The following is a 14,681-nucleotide window of genomic DNA, read 5'->3' on the forward strand; positions in this document are numbered from 1 at the left end:
GACCTTGGGACTGCTTACCTGGCGAACATACTCTCTGAGCTTCACAGATGGGGCATTCATCTGCTTCACAGTTCAAATACTGAGAAAGACCTCGGCAATGAGCACAGGAAGCAACAGGGGATGGCGATAGTTGCAGAAAGGTTGGGGTAAAAACTGGAGGAACCTCAGCAAAGGTAGAAGAGGGAGAAATGGGAACATATATTGTCTGACAGGCAGTTGTCCAGTGATGGGCTTAACTTTTCCAACATTAGGTATGTTAGTTGTAGGTTTCCACAGATGCCCTTTATCAAATTAAGTTTCCTTCTTTTCCTAGTTTGCTGAGAGTTTTAGTATACGTGCTGCCGAAGAGAGCACTTAGTTTGCTGAGAGTTTTAAATAATAAATCAGTGTTGAATCTTGCCGAATGCTTTTTCTACATGTATGAAAATGGTCTTTATTTATTCTGTTAATATGATGGATTACAGTAATTAACTTTTAATGTTAAACCAACATTGCATTCTGAGATAAACTCTACTTGATCATGACATATTATGCTCTTTACATATTGCTGTGTCAAATTAGCTAATAGTTTAGCAATTTCTGCATCTATGTTTATGACGTATATTGATATATCACTTTTTCTCCAGGTATCTTTGGCCGGTTTTGGTACTGTGGTAATAATGCTTTTCTCATTAAAATTTTTTTTTAATGTTTATTTATTTTTGAGAAAGAGAGCGAGCACGAGTTGGGGAGGGCCAGAGAGAGATAAAAGGAGACAGAGAATCCGAAGCAGGCTCCAGGCTCTGAGCTGTCAGCCCAGAGCTCAACGCAGGGCTTGAACTCACAAGCTGTGAGATCATGACCTGAGCTGCAGTTAACCGACTAAGCCACCTAGGTGCCCCTCATTTAAAAAAAATGGGAAGCAAGTATTCCCTTTTCCCTATTTTCTGAAAGTTTATGTAGAATGAAAGCTTTTTCTTAAGTGTTTGAGAAAACTCATCAATAAAGCCACATGGATCTGGAGTTTTCTTCTGTAGGAATATTTTTGATAATAAATTTATTTGGTATAAGGCTACTCAGATTTTCTATTTCATCTTGTATCAGTTTTGGCAAGCTGTATTTTTTAAGGAATTTGTTGACTTCATCTAATTTATTGGTTTAAAGTTGCCCATAATTAAAAAAAAAAAAGTTGCCCATTATATTCCTTATTATCCTTTTAATTTCTGTAAGATTTACAATAACATCCCCCATCTCATTCCTGATAAGAATCTGTACTTTTTCTTTTCTCATTTAGGTTTCTTAGAGCTTTAATTTTGTTAATCTTTTCAAAGAACCAACTTTTGGCTTTGTAACTTTATTTTTAATATCATTAATTTTGTGTTTCCTTTCTTCTACTTATTTTGGATTTAATGTGCTCATCTTTTTCAACAGCTTATTCCTTCCTTTAAATATAAGTATTAAAAGCTATATAATTTAGGAAGCAAATATAATTCTACTGATTTGACCTCTCTGGGTTACTCACCCTTGAAAGAAATTCTTAAATCTTTTTTTTAGGTAAAACTTTTTATGAGAATCAGTAAATTCTACCCAGGGGGAGAGTATGAATATAAATCTAAAGAATGATTATAAAGATATAAAAAGCCTAGCATTCCTGTTATATAACTCTTGGTTTTTCATTCCATTCCAAGCTGGGTGTGTTTATTCTAAAGATGCTTGAATTTTAAGAACCCGCAGTTCCTGTTTTGGATGCTATGTTGTAATTACCAGTGACTCATTCAGACATACTTAAGTTTTGGATGTAAATGAAGGTTAAGTATGACTTCAGTTGATTTTAATGCTTTGACTATATCAACTGCATCACTAGTACACTGTCAAGATGAAATCTTCCACTATTACTATTTACATTAATGTAATGAGTCATTTTTCTTCAGTCATTGCTTATATTTTTATATTTAGCTTTGAAAATTTAAACTTCATCTCTCCTTAACAATTCATCTTAGAGTTCTGATTTTTAAATAGTGAAAAGGGTTATTGCACAGATTACTTTCTTTATACTTATTGTAGATCGTACAAAAAATAATTTCCATCACAAAATTCCTTTAAAGAGTTTTATTTTGGGGGGGGGTGGGGTGCCTGGCTGGCTTAGTTGGTACAGCATGCAACTCAGGGTTGTGAGTTCAAGCCCCGTTGTTGGGCATGCAGTCTACTTAAAAAAAAAAAAAAAAAGTTTAAGAGGTTTTTGTTTTTTTTTTAAGGGATGATCTGTGCTATCAAATTAAACTTTTTAAAAAGTCAACCCAAATCAAGATATTCCTAAACATACACACAACCAAGTGAATATCTGCATATTTTAGAAAAATATTTTTCCTAAATTCATCTCTTAAAACATAGGTAACAAGGAACCTGGGTGGCTCAGTTGGTTAAGTGTCCAACTCTTGATTTCAGTTCAGGTCATGGTCTCATAGTTCATGAGACTGAGCTCCATGCGGGACTCTGTGCTCTCAGCACAGAGCCAGCTTGAGATTCTCTCTCTGCCTCTTCCTGGTTTGCACTCTCTCCCTCAAAATAAATAAACCTTAAAAAATAAATATTAAAAAAAAAAAGGTAATAATGGCCTTCTCAAACTAAGTCAGCTAGTAGGGAAAAATCTAATACATTTTACATTTAATTTAAGGTTAGTTTTGGAGAGAAGACTTTTGATTTTTCAGTGCCAAATGAAAAGCTGTTTTATTTCATGAGTCAAGAGATGATACAATTCAATGGAATGAGGTGAGTATACAAACGACTTCTGTTTCCGACAATTTTATCTTTAAAAAAAAAAAAGTAAAAATTTAAAAGTTATATCTCATTTCAGCATCTTATTTTTTTTAAATCCAAATTCTGGCCTAATATAAATTTACACAATTAAATACTTCAAAACATAATATGGCATGTATTATTATTATTTTCTCACAGGGCATCAGATACTAATATGTATAAACCACCTTGTTAAAATAACAAAAATATGAAAATCAGCACAATACTTCATTTATTTATTGTAAGTCTGGCAAACAGCACAAAAATCCAGCAACATTTTAAACATGTAAAAAAGTCAAATGCTGAACAGTACTGGGGATTTTTTTTTTTACATTAATTAGTAATAATGAGAACACATTTAAAATACTGCAAAGCTAGCACAATGAGGGTACCTGGCTTCTGAACATATACCACACACACACACACACACACACACACCATACAAACAATATAATTTATCTTTACAAAAATTACAGCCAAGCAATAGAGAAGAAGGATGTTAATAATGAAGATACTAACACATATGTTCACTACATGTATCTTATACAATGAAATGCTACATCTTGTACCCTGAAATGCCATGTGTAGAGAGCCAAGCATAGTAAATTTAGGCTCATCACTGAGGTTAAGAATTATTTGAGAAGAATTTAGTGCTTACATGTAACATATTCAATTAAAACTTTCTATATAGCAATTCCTGGATCATAACAATGCGTCCCACTATATATCTGAGAAGTTGAGTCTTCTTTGTTGGCAGTATAAAATTTCTGACCAGTATCAAAATTCTGGTAAAACACAAATTGAAGGCATTTTCTAGTGTATGCAAATGTTATAGGGGGCATCAATGAATGTGAGAGAAAACCTTAGAGTTCACACTAAGTTTCTGCTGAGCTTTGTCAAACCAAACAGCTCAACTATAAGGCAAGAAAAAATAACCCCCTATAACAGATTAGTGGGTCTTACTAAGTAAAGACAGGAATGCAATCTTGGGGAAAAATTCCCTACAGAAACAGATCTGAAACAACTGGCATTGAAATAAACATATTATCTAACATCTTTCATTCAGTCACTGGTTCAGAAGCCTGACAAACAATATACTGGTATATATTATCAAATTAACATTTTGGAATCAGCACCAGTCCCCAAAACCTCAAATTATAATATTTAATATTCATTAAAATACATCCTTTTTGTGCTATATTAACACAACTACAATCAAATTAAAGAAAGTTGAATTTACTCAACTTATATATATTTTTGTGTATACTGGATAGCAACTTTATTTTTTTTTTTTTATTTACTTGTGCTTCTGTTCTGGGGCACTTTGATTGAAGAGAAATTCATTTCACAGGATTACATCTTGCTAAAGCATTCCTTAGCATTGGTCCAAACTTGAATTCCCTATTAAAAACAAAAACAAGAAAGAAAAAAACTTTAAAATGTAATCTTGGAAGGATTCTGAAAATCCAACTGTTTGGCTTACTGGTATGCTACTTTCACCTTTTGGAATAACTGTCAAGTCCAGCAAATATGACACTATTTCTAGCAATGACTAATATAAGTGAATGTCTAATGCTTCTGAAAAAAGAGAATCGCTTGTATAGCCTATCTTCAAGATGGGGAAAGAGCTACTACAACTTTTTGGAAAACTGAGTTTTCAAGGCTCATAACAAACTTATTTATTCATATCACGTTTGCATTATTTCTATTTGTAAACCAAACAAGTTTTCAGGAAATTGTTCTATTAATACTTAAAACAAAAGAAAAATACCTTATTAGTTTAACAATTAAATAAAAATTAATTGATTATTTAAAAATTAATGGATTATTAAATTATTAGTCTAACAACACGTTTTGATAAAAACCAATAATATGCTGAATTATCAGATCCTTCTTAGTGTTCTGGCAGGCTATTTAGCACAAAGCTAATATAATATACCTAATATGCTTAAACAAAAATGCATGTATATAAAAATATAGCAGTAATATCTAAGGAAGTGGTAGAAACAAAGGTATTTTTTCAACAAACAAGACACATATTTTATGAAGAAGTAGTATTTTCTTTAATATTTAAGTATGCCAGTATCTATCAATATTCGAAGCTTTGATAAATATCTTCAAATCTTAAATATCTTTGGCTGGATAAAGCAGTATCTAATAGAGTACTGGTTGTTAGAAAGGATAAGATATGGACTATCACAGTAAGAGATCTATGAGACATCAAATGAGCAAACAAAAACTACACACTAGCACATACAATGCAATCCCATTTGTGCAGGGAAAAGGAAAGTGTATATTTTCTTAATGATTGTAAATGTGTAAGAATGTCTGGAAGGATACACATGAAGTCTGTAACAGTGGTAAGTTTCTAAAAAGGGATTTGGGGGAGGAGGGAGAGAATTTTTACTTAATATGCTTCTGGATTTTTAAAATTTTTGCAATGAGAGTATGTTACTTTTATGATAGTTTTTCTGCTCTGACCTTTATCATTTCCTTCCTTCTACTAACCTTGGCTTTCTTTCTGTAAACCCTTTAGGTGTAGGTTACATTGAGACTTTTCTTCTTCTTTTTTCTGTATGTTTATTTATTTATTTGGCGTGGGGCGCAGGGGGTGGACAGAAAGAGGGAGAGATGGAGAATCCCAAGGCAGGCTCCGCACTGTCAGCACAGAGCCCAATGCAGAGCTCAAACTCATGAACTGCGAGATCATGACTTGAGCCAAAATCAAGAGTCAGATACTCAACTGACTAAGCCACCCAGGCGTCCCGATATTTTTCTTGTTTCTTGTATTGCTATAAATTCCTTCTTTGAACGGCTTTTGCTGCATCCCAAAGATTTTGAACCATTGTGTTTTCATTTTCATTTGTATTTTTTGATTGCCTCTTTGATTTCTCCATTAATTCATTGAAGGTTTGGTTAGCATACTGGTTAGCCTCCACAAGTTTGTGTTTTTCCAGTTTTTTTCTTGTGACTGATTCCTGGTTTCATGCAATTGTGGTCAGAAAAGATGATATTATTTCAGTTTTCTTCAATTTACTGAGACTTGTTTCGTGGCCTAACATGTGATCTATCCTGGAGAATATTCCATGTGCACTTGAAAAGAACGTGTATTCTGTTGTTTTTGGATGGAATGTTCTATATGTATCTGTTAAGGCCATGTGGGCTAAAGCATCACTCAAAGATACTATTTCCTTATTGATTTTCTGCCTTGATGATCTATTCATTGATATGAGTGGGGTGTTAAAACCCCCTACAATTATTGTATTACCATCAATTTCTCCCTTTATGTCTGTTAATATTTACCTTATGTATTTAGGTGTTCCAGTGTTGGGTAGATATTTACAACTGTTATATCCTCTTACTGGATTGGCCCCTTTATCAGTATGTAATGCCCTTTGTCTACTGTTACGGTCTTTGTTTTAAACTCTATTTTGTCTAAGTACTGCACCTTAGCTTTTTTTCCCACTTCTATTTGCATGGAATATCTTTTTCCATATGATCATTTTTTTAATTTGAAAAGATAAAGTAGCTTAAAAATCAATCAAGTATTGGGGTGCCTACATGGCTCAGTTGGTTACGCACCTGATTTAGGCTCAGGTCATGATCTCACGGTTCATGGGTTTAAGCCCCATGTCAGGCTCTGTGCTAACAGCTCAGAGCCTGGAGCCTACTCAGAATTCTGTGTCTCCCTCTCCCTCTCTGCCCCTTCCCCACTTGCACTCTATCTCAAAAATAAATAATGTTAAAAAAAACAAATCAAGTATTTCGTAAAAGCTCAGTCCTTGATTCAACAAATTAGAAAATTCACTATAAAAAAGGTTAACCAAAATAATACTTAGAATAGTTGATTTTTAAATGCTAATATTAATGCTTTTTATATAAAACTATTTTGTTTTGGTTTACTACTACTTCAATTTAGTCATTTGATTATATTCAATTACCACTTTGGATATCTGACACTATAACACGGTATGGTATATTTTAAAAGTTAATATACAACTAAAATAAAATATAGATAATCATATTTATCTAAAAAAAACTAGTATTAATCTTGACTTCTCGTACTTAAGTTTCTAAAAAAAATACTGTAGATTTTCAAATACAAAAATCTATTATTCTACTTAAGGAAGAAAATAAAACATGATGAAACTTTATAGTACTGTTCCTGGAAAATAAAGTGAACACACATCTTTCAAACCTCATGTAGTAAACTCTTGTTTACTGTAATGGTTTTCTTAGGAAACATGAGTAGACATACAAGCTATCCAACAGTATGTCCAAATACACCTACAGTGATATCCTTTTTATTCAGAGATTAATTTCTAGCACCCTCAACCACCCCGCCCTAGGTAAAATGGGGAGAAAAGTCCTTTGAGCCATTATATAGTCTGCATTTTCCTTTGGAAAAGCAGCAAACAGAAGATCACAAGAAGCTTACTGATGAGTCTTTTATGAAAACACAATAAAACCAACTCTAAAAAACGTGTGTTACCTGATCTTTCAGACCTCCTGAGATTAAAAAAGGGCAGGCTAGAAAGACGACTAAACGTGAGGCACCCTGTAAAGTAGTAGGATGTGGCACAATGACAACAATAGATAAAACACCACCAAGCTGTAATCATACTCCACTGTCAGCATTTGCAGATGGTTTGGTCATGATTTTAACTTCTCTTAAGTGACCCCAAAGATCTATAACATGGAGTAACTTACACTTTAACTGGGGCATAAATATGAATTTGCCCAATACAAAAAAAGCCCACTTGACTAATGTTAGAGTCTGGTGTTTACATCTTAAAATATCTTTGTTTACTATGCTTACTGCTAGTGATACAAGTGAAAAGGGCTAGGGAAGTGATGGTGACTAGCCAGAAAATACACATTTCAGATGAATTAAAGCATAAGTTGTTTATATGAGCATGGTTTTTCCAAGAAGGTCTTCATAACTGAGAATTCATCTTGCTATTTACATGATTTACTGAGACAATGCATGTTAAGTTGCTTGGTAGACTGCAAAATGCTGGTAAATTGTAAAGCACTGATAGTAGCTGATAAGACACATAGGCAGGTCTTGGGTTATAAAAAGGAAGGAATGTTTCATATTTTGTTCTTACAACAGCATTTTAGAAAGATTTTGGTATTGTCAAAACACTCCCCTGGGGCCCCTGGGTGGCTCATTCGATTGAGCGTCTGACTTTGGCTCAGGTCACATGATCTCACGGTTTGTGAGTTCGAGCCCCGCGCTGGGCTCTGTGCTGACAGCTCAGAGCCTGGAGCCTGCTTCAGATTCTGTGTCTCCCTCTCTCTCTGCCTCTCCCCCACTTGTGCTCTGTCTCTCTCTCTCTTAAAAATAAAATGTAAATAAAAAAAAAAATTTTTTTTTTTTTCAAATAAAAAATAAAACTCCCCAAAATGAAGCTTCCATGTTCATATCTTCTACTGTGGACATCAGCTACATGGAAGACTCACTATGACAACAAACCATGTCATGACCACATTTTCCCCAATGTTTAAGCTATTTTCCAATCGAAGCACTATCTATCACTATTAGGAACAGTATTTTACCACCATATCCAAGAACACCATATAATCCAAGTAAAGTTGTTGGTATATATTTGCAAATACTGGATATAAATAGAGCACAGAAATTTGGTACCTTAGGTGAATGAAGACTCAGTAATCGACATTTTGATTATTAAAAAATACTTCTTTCAAAATTAAGTAAAGAAATTGGAAAACATTCTGGAAGGGGAGAAGGGGAGAAGGGGAGAAGAATGGGCTTTAAAATGAAAATGAAAGGGGCGCCTGGGTGGCTCAGTCAGTTAAAGCACCCAGCACTGGCTCAGGTCATGATCTCATGGTTTGTGAGTTCAAGCCCTGCGTCGGCCTCTGTGTTGGTAGCTCAGAGCCTGCTTCAGATTCTGTGTCTTTCTTTCTGCCCCTCCCCTGCTTGCACTCTGTCTCTCTCTCTCTCTCTCTCAAAATAAATAAATAAACATTAAAAAAAATAAATTAAATTAAAATAAGCTTTCTAGTCCAAGGAAGAGAAATTAGTTTTAAAGAAATTCATAAGCACTTTTGAATATACCGTATCTTCCCTGACACCAAAACCTACCTTTTTGCACATACTGATCTGCATGACTGCATAGCTTATGAGAGCTTCCTTTAAATCATGGTTCTTTTGTTCTTTGAAGCGTTCAATATCAGCCCAAGCATTTTTCACAAATTCTCTGAAATAGAATGTGTAGTCAACATTATTACTTACTCAAATTATGTAAACTATATGATAAATTCTAATAACCAGTTCTCATTCGCATTGGTTTTTGTCTATATAGATGAAAAAACTATTGTATATATGACAGTTTTTTTTCTTCCTAAAAATTATACTAGAAAAAAAAAGCAGAGACAGTCATACATTCTTCTTCATTTTAATAATCAATATTTTTGCCCCAAGAATTCCAGCTTCAAATTATTCCCATAAATCAGCTATAAATGGCTCTTTCCACATGAAGTTGCCCTCCTGGAGTCACTGGAAAACATACACTCTTTTGACAAGATATACCGTATCACAATCATCATGTACTTGCTTTAAATGACAACTAGAGTTTTCAAAATTCTGAGAGGCATTTACCTTTTTAACTCTACTCATAAAAGTTTACTTTTACTTATTTGGTGCCAGTTCTAAAAATTAACAAAAACACCTCAAAACCAATGATACACTCTTGGTCTGCCTTGATCTACGTACTATTGGACAAAAACAGCAATAAGGAAAATAAGTCAGTGACGGAAGACCTTTGAGAGTTGAATTTCTAGAAATACTGATGGAATAATCACATGCCGAGTCAATGTAAGGTGTTGGAACATAAAGATGAAACATACACAGTCACTGACTTAGAAGGGCTCCTGAACACCCAAAACAAAACTGCCATGCTATTGTGGCATGAGCTAAGTGCTATGACAGCCTGCAAGGCTAGGAGTAAGCTTCACAAAGAAAGCGCAAGAGCTGGGCACTGAAGAATCATCAGGCTTTTGTTAAGTGATGGAGAAGAAAGGGCAAAGGGAATTTGCAAAGGCCAGAAATCAGGAAAAGTGCAGGAAAATAATTTTATAAAGTTGAAATTCTTCTTTCTCTTTCCCCCATACTAAAACTGTTTCTGTAACATGATTTTTGATCATTCAAATTTCTTAGGAAGTCAATCACTACATGTTAGAAGAAAAGGTTATAGGGGTGTCTGGTTGGCCCAGTCATTGGAGCCTGTGACTTTGATCTCAGGGTTGGAAGTCTGAGCCTGATGTTGGATGTAGAGATTACTGTTTTTTTTGGTTTGTTTTTTTTTTTGAGAGAGAGAGAGAGAGAATGCAATATGGGGAGAGGGAGAGTAAAAGAAAGAGGGGCGGGCGGGGAGAGAGAGAGAGGGAGAAAATCTTAAGCAGGCTCCAGGCTCAGCATGGAGCCCGATGCAGGACTCAATCCCATGACTTTGGGATCAGGACCTGAGCCAAAATAAGAGTCAGACACTCAATTGACTGAGCCACCCAGGTGCCCCAGAGATTACTTAAAAATAAAATCTTTTTTTAAAAAATTTTTTTGAACATTTATTTATTTTTAATCTTTATTTATTTTTGAAACAGAGAGACAGAGTGTGAGCAGGGAAGGAGCAGCTAGAGAGAGGGAGACACAGAATCCGAAGCAGGCTCCAGGCCCTGAGCTGTCAGCACAGAGCCTGACATGGGGTTCAAACTCATGAACTGTGAGATCATGACCTGAGCTGAAGTTGGACACTCAACCAACTGAGCCACCCAGGCTCCCCGAATATTTATAAGACAGAACACGGGGGGGGGGGTGCGAGAGGAGGGGTAGAACACAGAGTGAAACACAGATTCCGAAGCAGGCTCCAGGCTGAGCTGTCAGCATGGAGTCCAATGCGGGGCTCAAACCCACGGAGTGATCATGACCTGAGCTAAAGCCAGATGCTCAACCAACTGAGCCACCCAGGCACCCCTAAAAATAAAATCTTAAAAAAAAAATTGCCCTTGAAGAACAGACTATATTTCAGGGATGTTAATGAAGATGGGAAATGTTATAAAAAAAACAAACAAACCAACAATCCTCCATGTAGTACACATGTCTAGCTTTGTTAAACATCTCAGCATTTTTACCTGCCTTCCAGATTTTTAGACTTTAGCTGTTGCTCTCCTTCATTTATTTGTTCTTCTAGCACCTTTATTCTGGCTTCTCTTTGCTCTGGAGTTTCTTGGCCAAAGAGCTTGGTAGTCATTCCCTTCAAGGAAAATGTTCTCACAGTCTAAAATGAAAGAGAAACAGGTGAATGGATGAACAAAATGTGGCATACACATATAAAGAAATATTATTATTCAGCCTGAGAAAGGAAAGAAATTCCAACACATGCTACAACATGGATGAACCTGAGAACATTATGCTAAGTGGAAATAAGCAAGTCATGAAAGGACAAATACTACATGATTCTACTTAATGTAAGGTATCTAGGGTAGTCAAAGTCATAGAGACAGAAAGTAGAATGGTGACTCTCAAGGGCTGAGGAGAGAGGGAAATTAATAGTTGATGTTCAATGGTATAGAGTTTCAATTTTGCAAGATGAAGAGAGTTCTAGAGGTTGGTTACACAACAATGTGAATGTACTTACTACTACTGAACTGTATACCACTTAAAAATGGTTAAGATTATCCCTAGTATAATCTTTCATTAACCTATGCTTCCATAAAACTGCTTTTAATTTATATCAATGTAAATTCAATAGCTGTACTAATTTCTTCCACTGTTTTCTGAGTTTGAAATAAGAGTAAAAATTAAAATATTTTTTAAAAAGAAAAATAAACAAGGGGCGCCTGGGTGGCTCAGTCGGTTAAGCGTCCAACTTTGGCTCAGGTCATGATCTTGCGGTTTGTGAGTTCGAGCCCCGCGTCGGGCTCTGTGCTGACAGCTTGGAGCCTGGAGCCTGCTTCGAATTCTGTGTCTCTGTCTCTCTCTGCCCCTCCCCCACTCGTGCTCTGTCTCTATCAAAAATAAATAAATGTAAAAAAAAATTTTTTTTAAAGAAAAATAAGCCACAGGTAAAAAAAACAATGGTTAAGATGATAAATTTTGTTATGTATATTTAACCACAATTAAACGTTTTTTTTTAAAAAGGGAAACAGAGGGGCACCTGCGTGGCTCAGTCGGTTAAGCGTCCGACTTTGGCTCAGATCATGATCTCAGGGTTCGTGGGTTCGAGCCCCGCACAGGGCTCTGTGCCGACAGCCCAGAGCCTGGAGCTTGCTTCAGATTCTGTATCTCCTTCTCTCTGCCCCTTCCCTGCTCACTCACTCTGTCTCTCTCTCTTAAAAATAAACATTTTTGGGGCGCCTGGGTGGCTCAGTCGGTTGAGCGTCTGACTTCAGCTCAGGTCACGATCTCATGGTTCGTGAGTTCGAGCCCCGCTCAGGCTCTGGGCTGATGGCTCAGAGCCTGGAGCCTGCTTCTGATTCTGTGTCTCCCTCTCTCTCTGCCCCTCCCCCATTCGTGCTCTGTCTCTGTCTCAAAAATAAATAAACATTAAAAAAAAAAATTAAAAAAAAATAAACATTTTTTAAAAATTTTTTTAAAAATTTAAAAAAAAGGGAAACAAAACTTTTGCCATTTCCTCCTAGCTCAGTACAGAAGCACCAATAAGTCTTACAACCAGGGGGCTCCTAATGTGATTCCTAACACTGGAATAATATGGAATAGTCAAAAAGAAAAAAAATTCTAACTGAACTTCTTAATCAAATGGAAAACTTCTATGTGAAGCATTAGGCAAGTTATTTCTTTAGATTAGAGGTCATTTTGTAAACATTTCTCTATGACATAAAAAATAGATAAAAAAATCCAACAGGTGACAAAGGAAACAGGCCAAACTAAAACAAAAAACATTTAAAATCTGCGCAATACACACTGAAACTTGGTTATCAATTAAATAGGATGCCTTCCCTTGGAGGGTAGCCTCAAGCATCACTGCTTTAACATTTCCTTACTCTCTGGAGATTACTAAGGGAAACACTTTCCCTTCACATGTAGGAGTAGAGAATCATGCTCCCTGAAAATGGCCTGGGAGTTTCCCCTCAGTTCTAAAAATAAATCAAGCCTAGGGGTGCCTGGGTGGCTCAGCGGGTTGAGCTTACGACTTTGGCTCAGGTCAGGATCTCGCAGTTCAGGATCTCGCAGTCCAGGAGTTCGAGCCCTGCATTGGGCTCTGTGCTGACAGCTCAGAGCCTGGAGCCTCTTCGGATTCTGTGTCTCCCTCTCTCTCTCTGCCCCTCCCCTGCTCATGCTCTGTCTCTCTCTCTCTCTCTCTCAAAAATAAACATTAAAAAAAAATAAATAAGTAGAAAGAAAGAAAGAAAGAAAGAAAGAAAGAAAACAAAGAAAAGAAAGAAAGAAAGAAAGAAATCAAGCCTAGTATATACATGTTTCATAGTCAAATGGTCTTTTCCTACAACATATATCTGTGACTTTTCAGAGATAACAAAGTACTTGTTAAGTATGAAAGTGACTGGTAAATGGTAGCACTGTCACTTTCATTATTTCCACATTGTGTACTCTCACTACGACAGCTAATTTATTCCAATGAAATGGCTAGACAGTAGAAAGCCGATTATAAAAATGATCTAAGGTTCATAAAATAAGATACAGAATTTTCTTCACAACTATTTCCTATACCAGAAGCTCCTTCTTATGAGAGATGAACTGGTTCAAACTGGGCAAGGCTTTCCAAAATAAGCTAAAATTTCTATGATTTACTTTGTAAAAGTCATTGTTTCAATCACAAAGAATAATGCTTTTTCACTTGTACTGAATATAAATGAGAAGACACTATACAGAGCAATGTTGGCAGAATTTCTTACACTGCTATGTAATATGATGTTTTAATGGCTTATATCTTTTTATATCAAGATCACAAACCAAGGAATTACAAAGTTGCCCATAAATTATTCCCCTATAAAAGCTACAGGCATCTTGGGTATTACAACTGCAGCTCATTCCTTATACGGCCTGCTGCACTAATACCAGAAACTGAAATGGAAACACACTCACCCCAGTTGCCAGTTCCTCACATTGCTGCTTTTTGGATGCTAAGTCCTGAGCAGCCATCTCCAAGTCATACTGCATAAGTTCATGTTTCCTGCATACAGCCCTAGGGATGAAAAAAAGTGCTGCCACTTAATTTTTATGGCTTCTCTTTTAACATATTAAAATTTTTCAGGGGCACCTGGGTGCTTCAGTCGGTTAAGCATCCAACTATTCATTTCAGCTCAGGTCATGACTTCACAGTTGTGGGATCGAGCACCTATGTAGGGCTCTGTGCTGTGTGGAACATGCTTAGGATTCTCTTTCTCTGTCCCTGTCCCCCGGTTGCGCATACACGTGTTTTCATTTTCAAGAAAAAAAATTTTTTTCTCCCCAGGGGTAGAGAGGAAATATTTACAATATGTACCTAGAATTTTCAAGTTTAAAATGCAATAGCCCAATATAAAATGAAATCTACCAGGGGTGCCTGAGTGGCTCAGTCAGTTAAGTCTAACTCTTGATTTCAACTCAGGTCATGATCTCAAGGTTTGTGAGATTAGGATTCTCTCTCTCCCCCTCCCCTCTCTCTGCCTCTCCCCTGCTGATGCTCTCTCAAAATAAATATTAAAAAAAATTAAAGTTAGAACCTAAGCATAAAAAGTACACATAATAAAAGATGTTTTTTTTGGGGGCGCCTGGGTGGCGCAGTCGGTTAAGCGTCCGACTTCAGCCAGGTCATGATCTCGCGGTCCGTGAGTTCAAGCCCCGCGTCGGGCTCTGGGCTGATGGCTCAGAGCCTGGAGCCTGTTTCCGATTCTGTGTCTCCCTCTCTCTCTGCCCCTCC

General features: G+C 36.3%; 1 protein-coding gene across 1 annotated transcript in view; it reads right to left on the reverse strand.

Annotated features, from left to right (window-relative positions):
- Positions 1-2,984: 2,984 nt before the first annotated feature.
- SNX4 (sorting nexin 4) overlaps positions 2,985-14,681 on the reverse strand; it is a 69,101-nt gene continuing 57,404 nt past the window's right edge. Inside the window, exons 11-14 of the mRNA XM_040484785.1 lie at positions 13,865-13,964; positions 10,933-11,078; positions 8,888-9,002; positions 2,985-4,176 (exon numbers count right to left, since the gene is read on the reverse strand). Of these exons, the coding sequence (XP_040340719.1) occupies positions 4,129-4,176; positions 8,888-9,002; positions 10,933-11,078; positions 13,865-13,964 (409 nt within the window). The 3' untranslated portion in view covers positions 2,985-4,128. The remainder of the gene's footprint in view (positions 4,177-8,887; positions 9,003-10,932; positions 11,079-13,864; positions 13,965-14,681) is intronic.

This window comes from Herpailurus yagouaroundi, unplaced genomic scaffold (assembly GCF_014898765.1).
Source record: "Herpailurus yagouaroundi ecotype Mexico unplaced genomic scaffold, PumYag 162, whole genome shotgun sequence".
Classification (NCBI taxonomy): domain Eukaryota; kingdom Metazoa; phylum Chordata; class Mammalia; order Carnivora; family Felidae; genus Herpailurus; species Herpailurus yagouaroundi.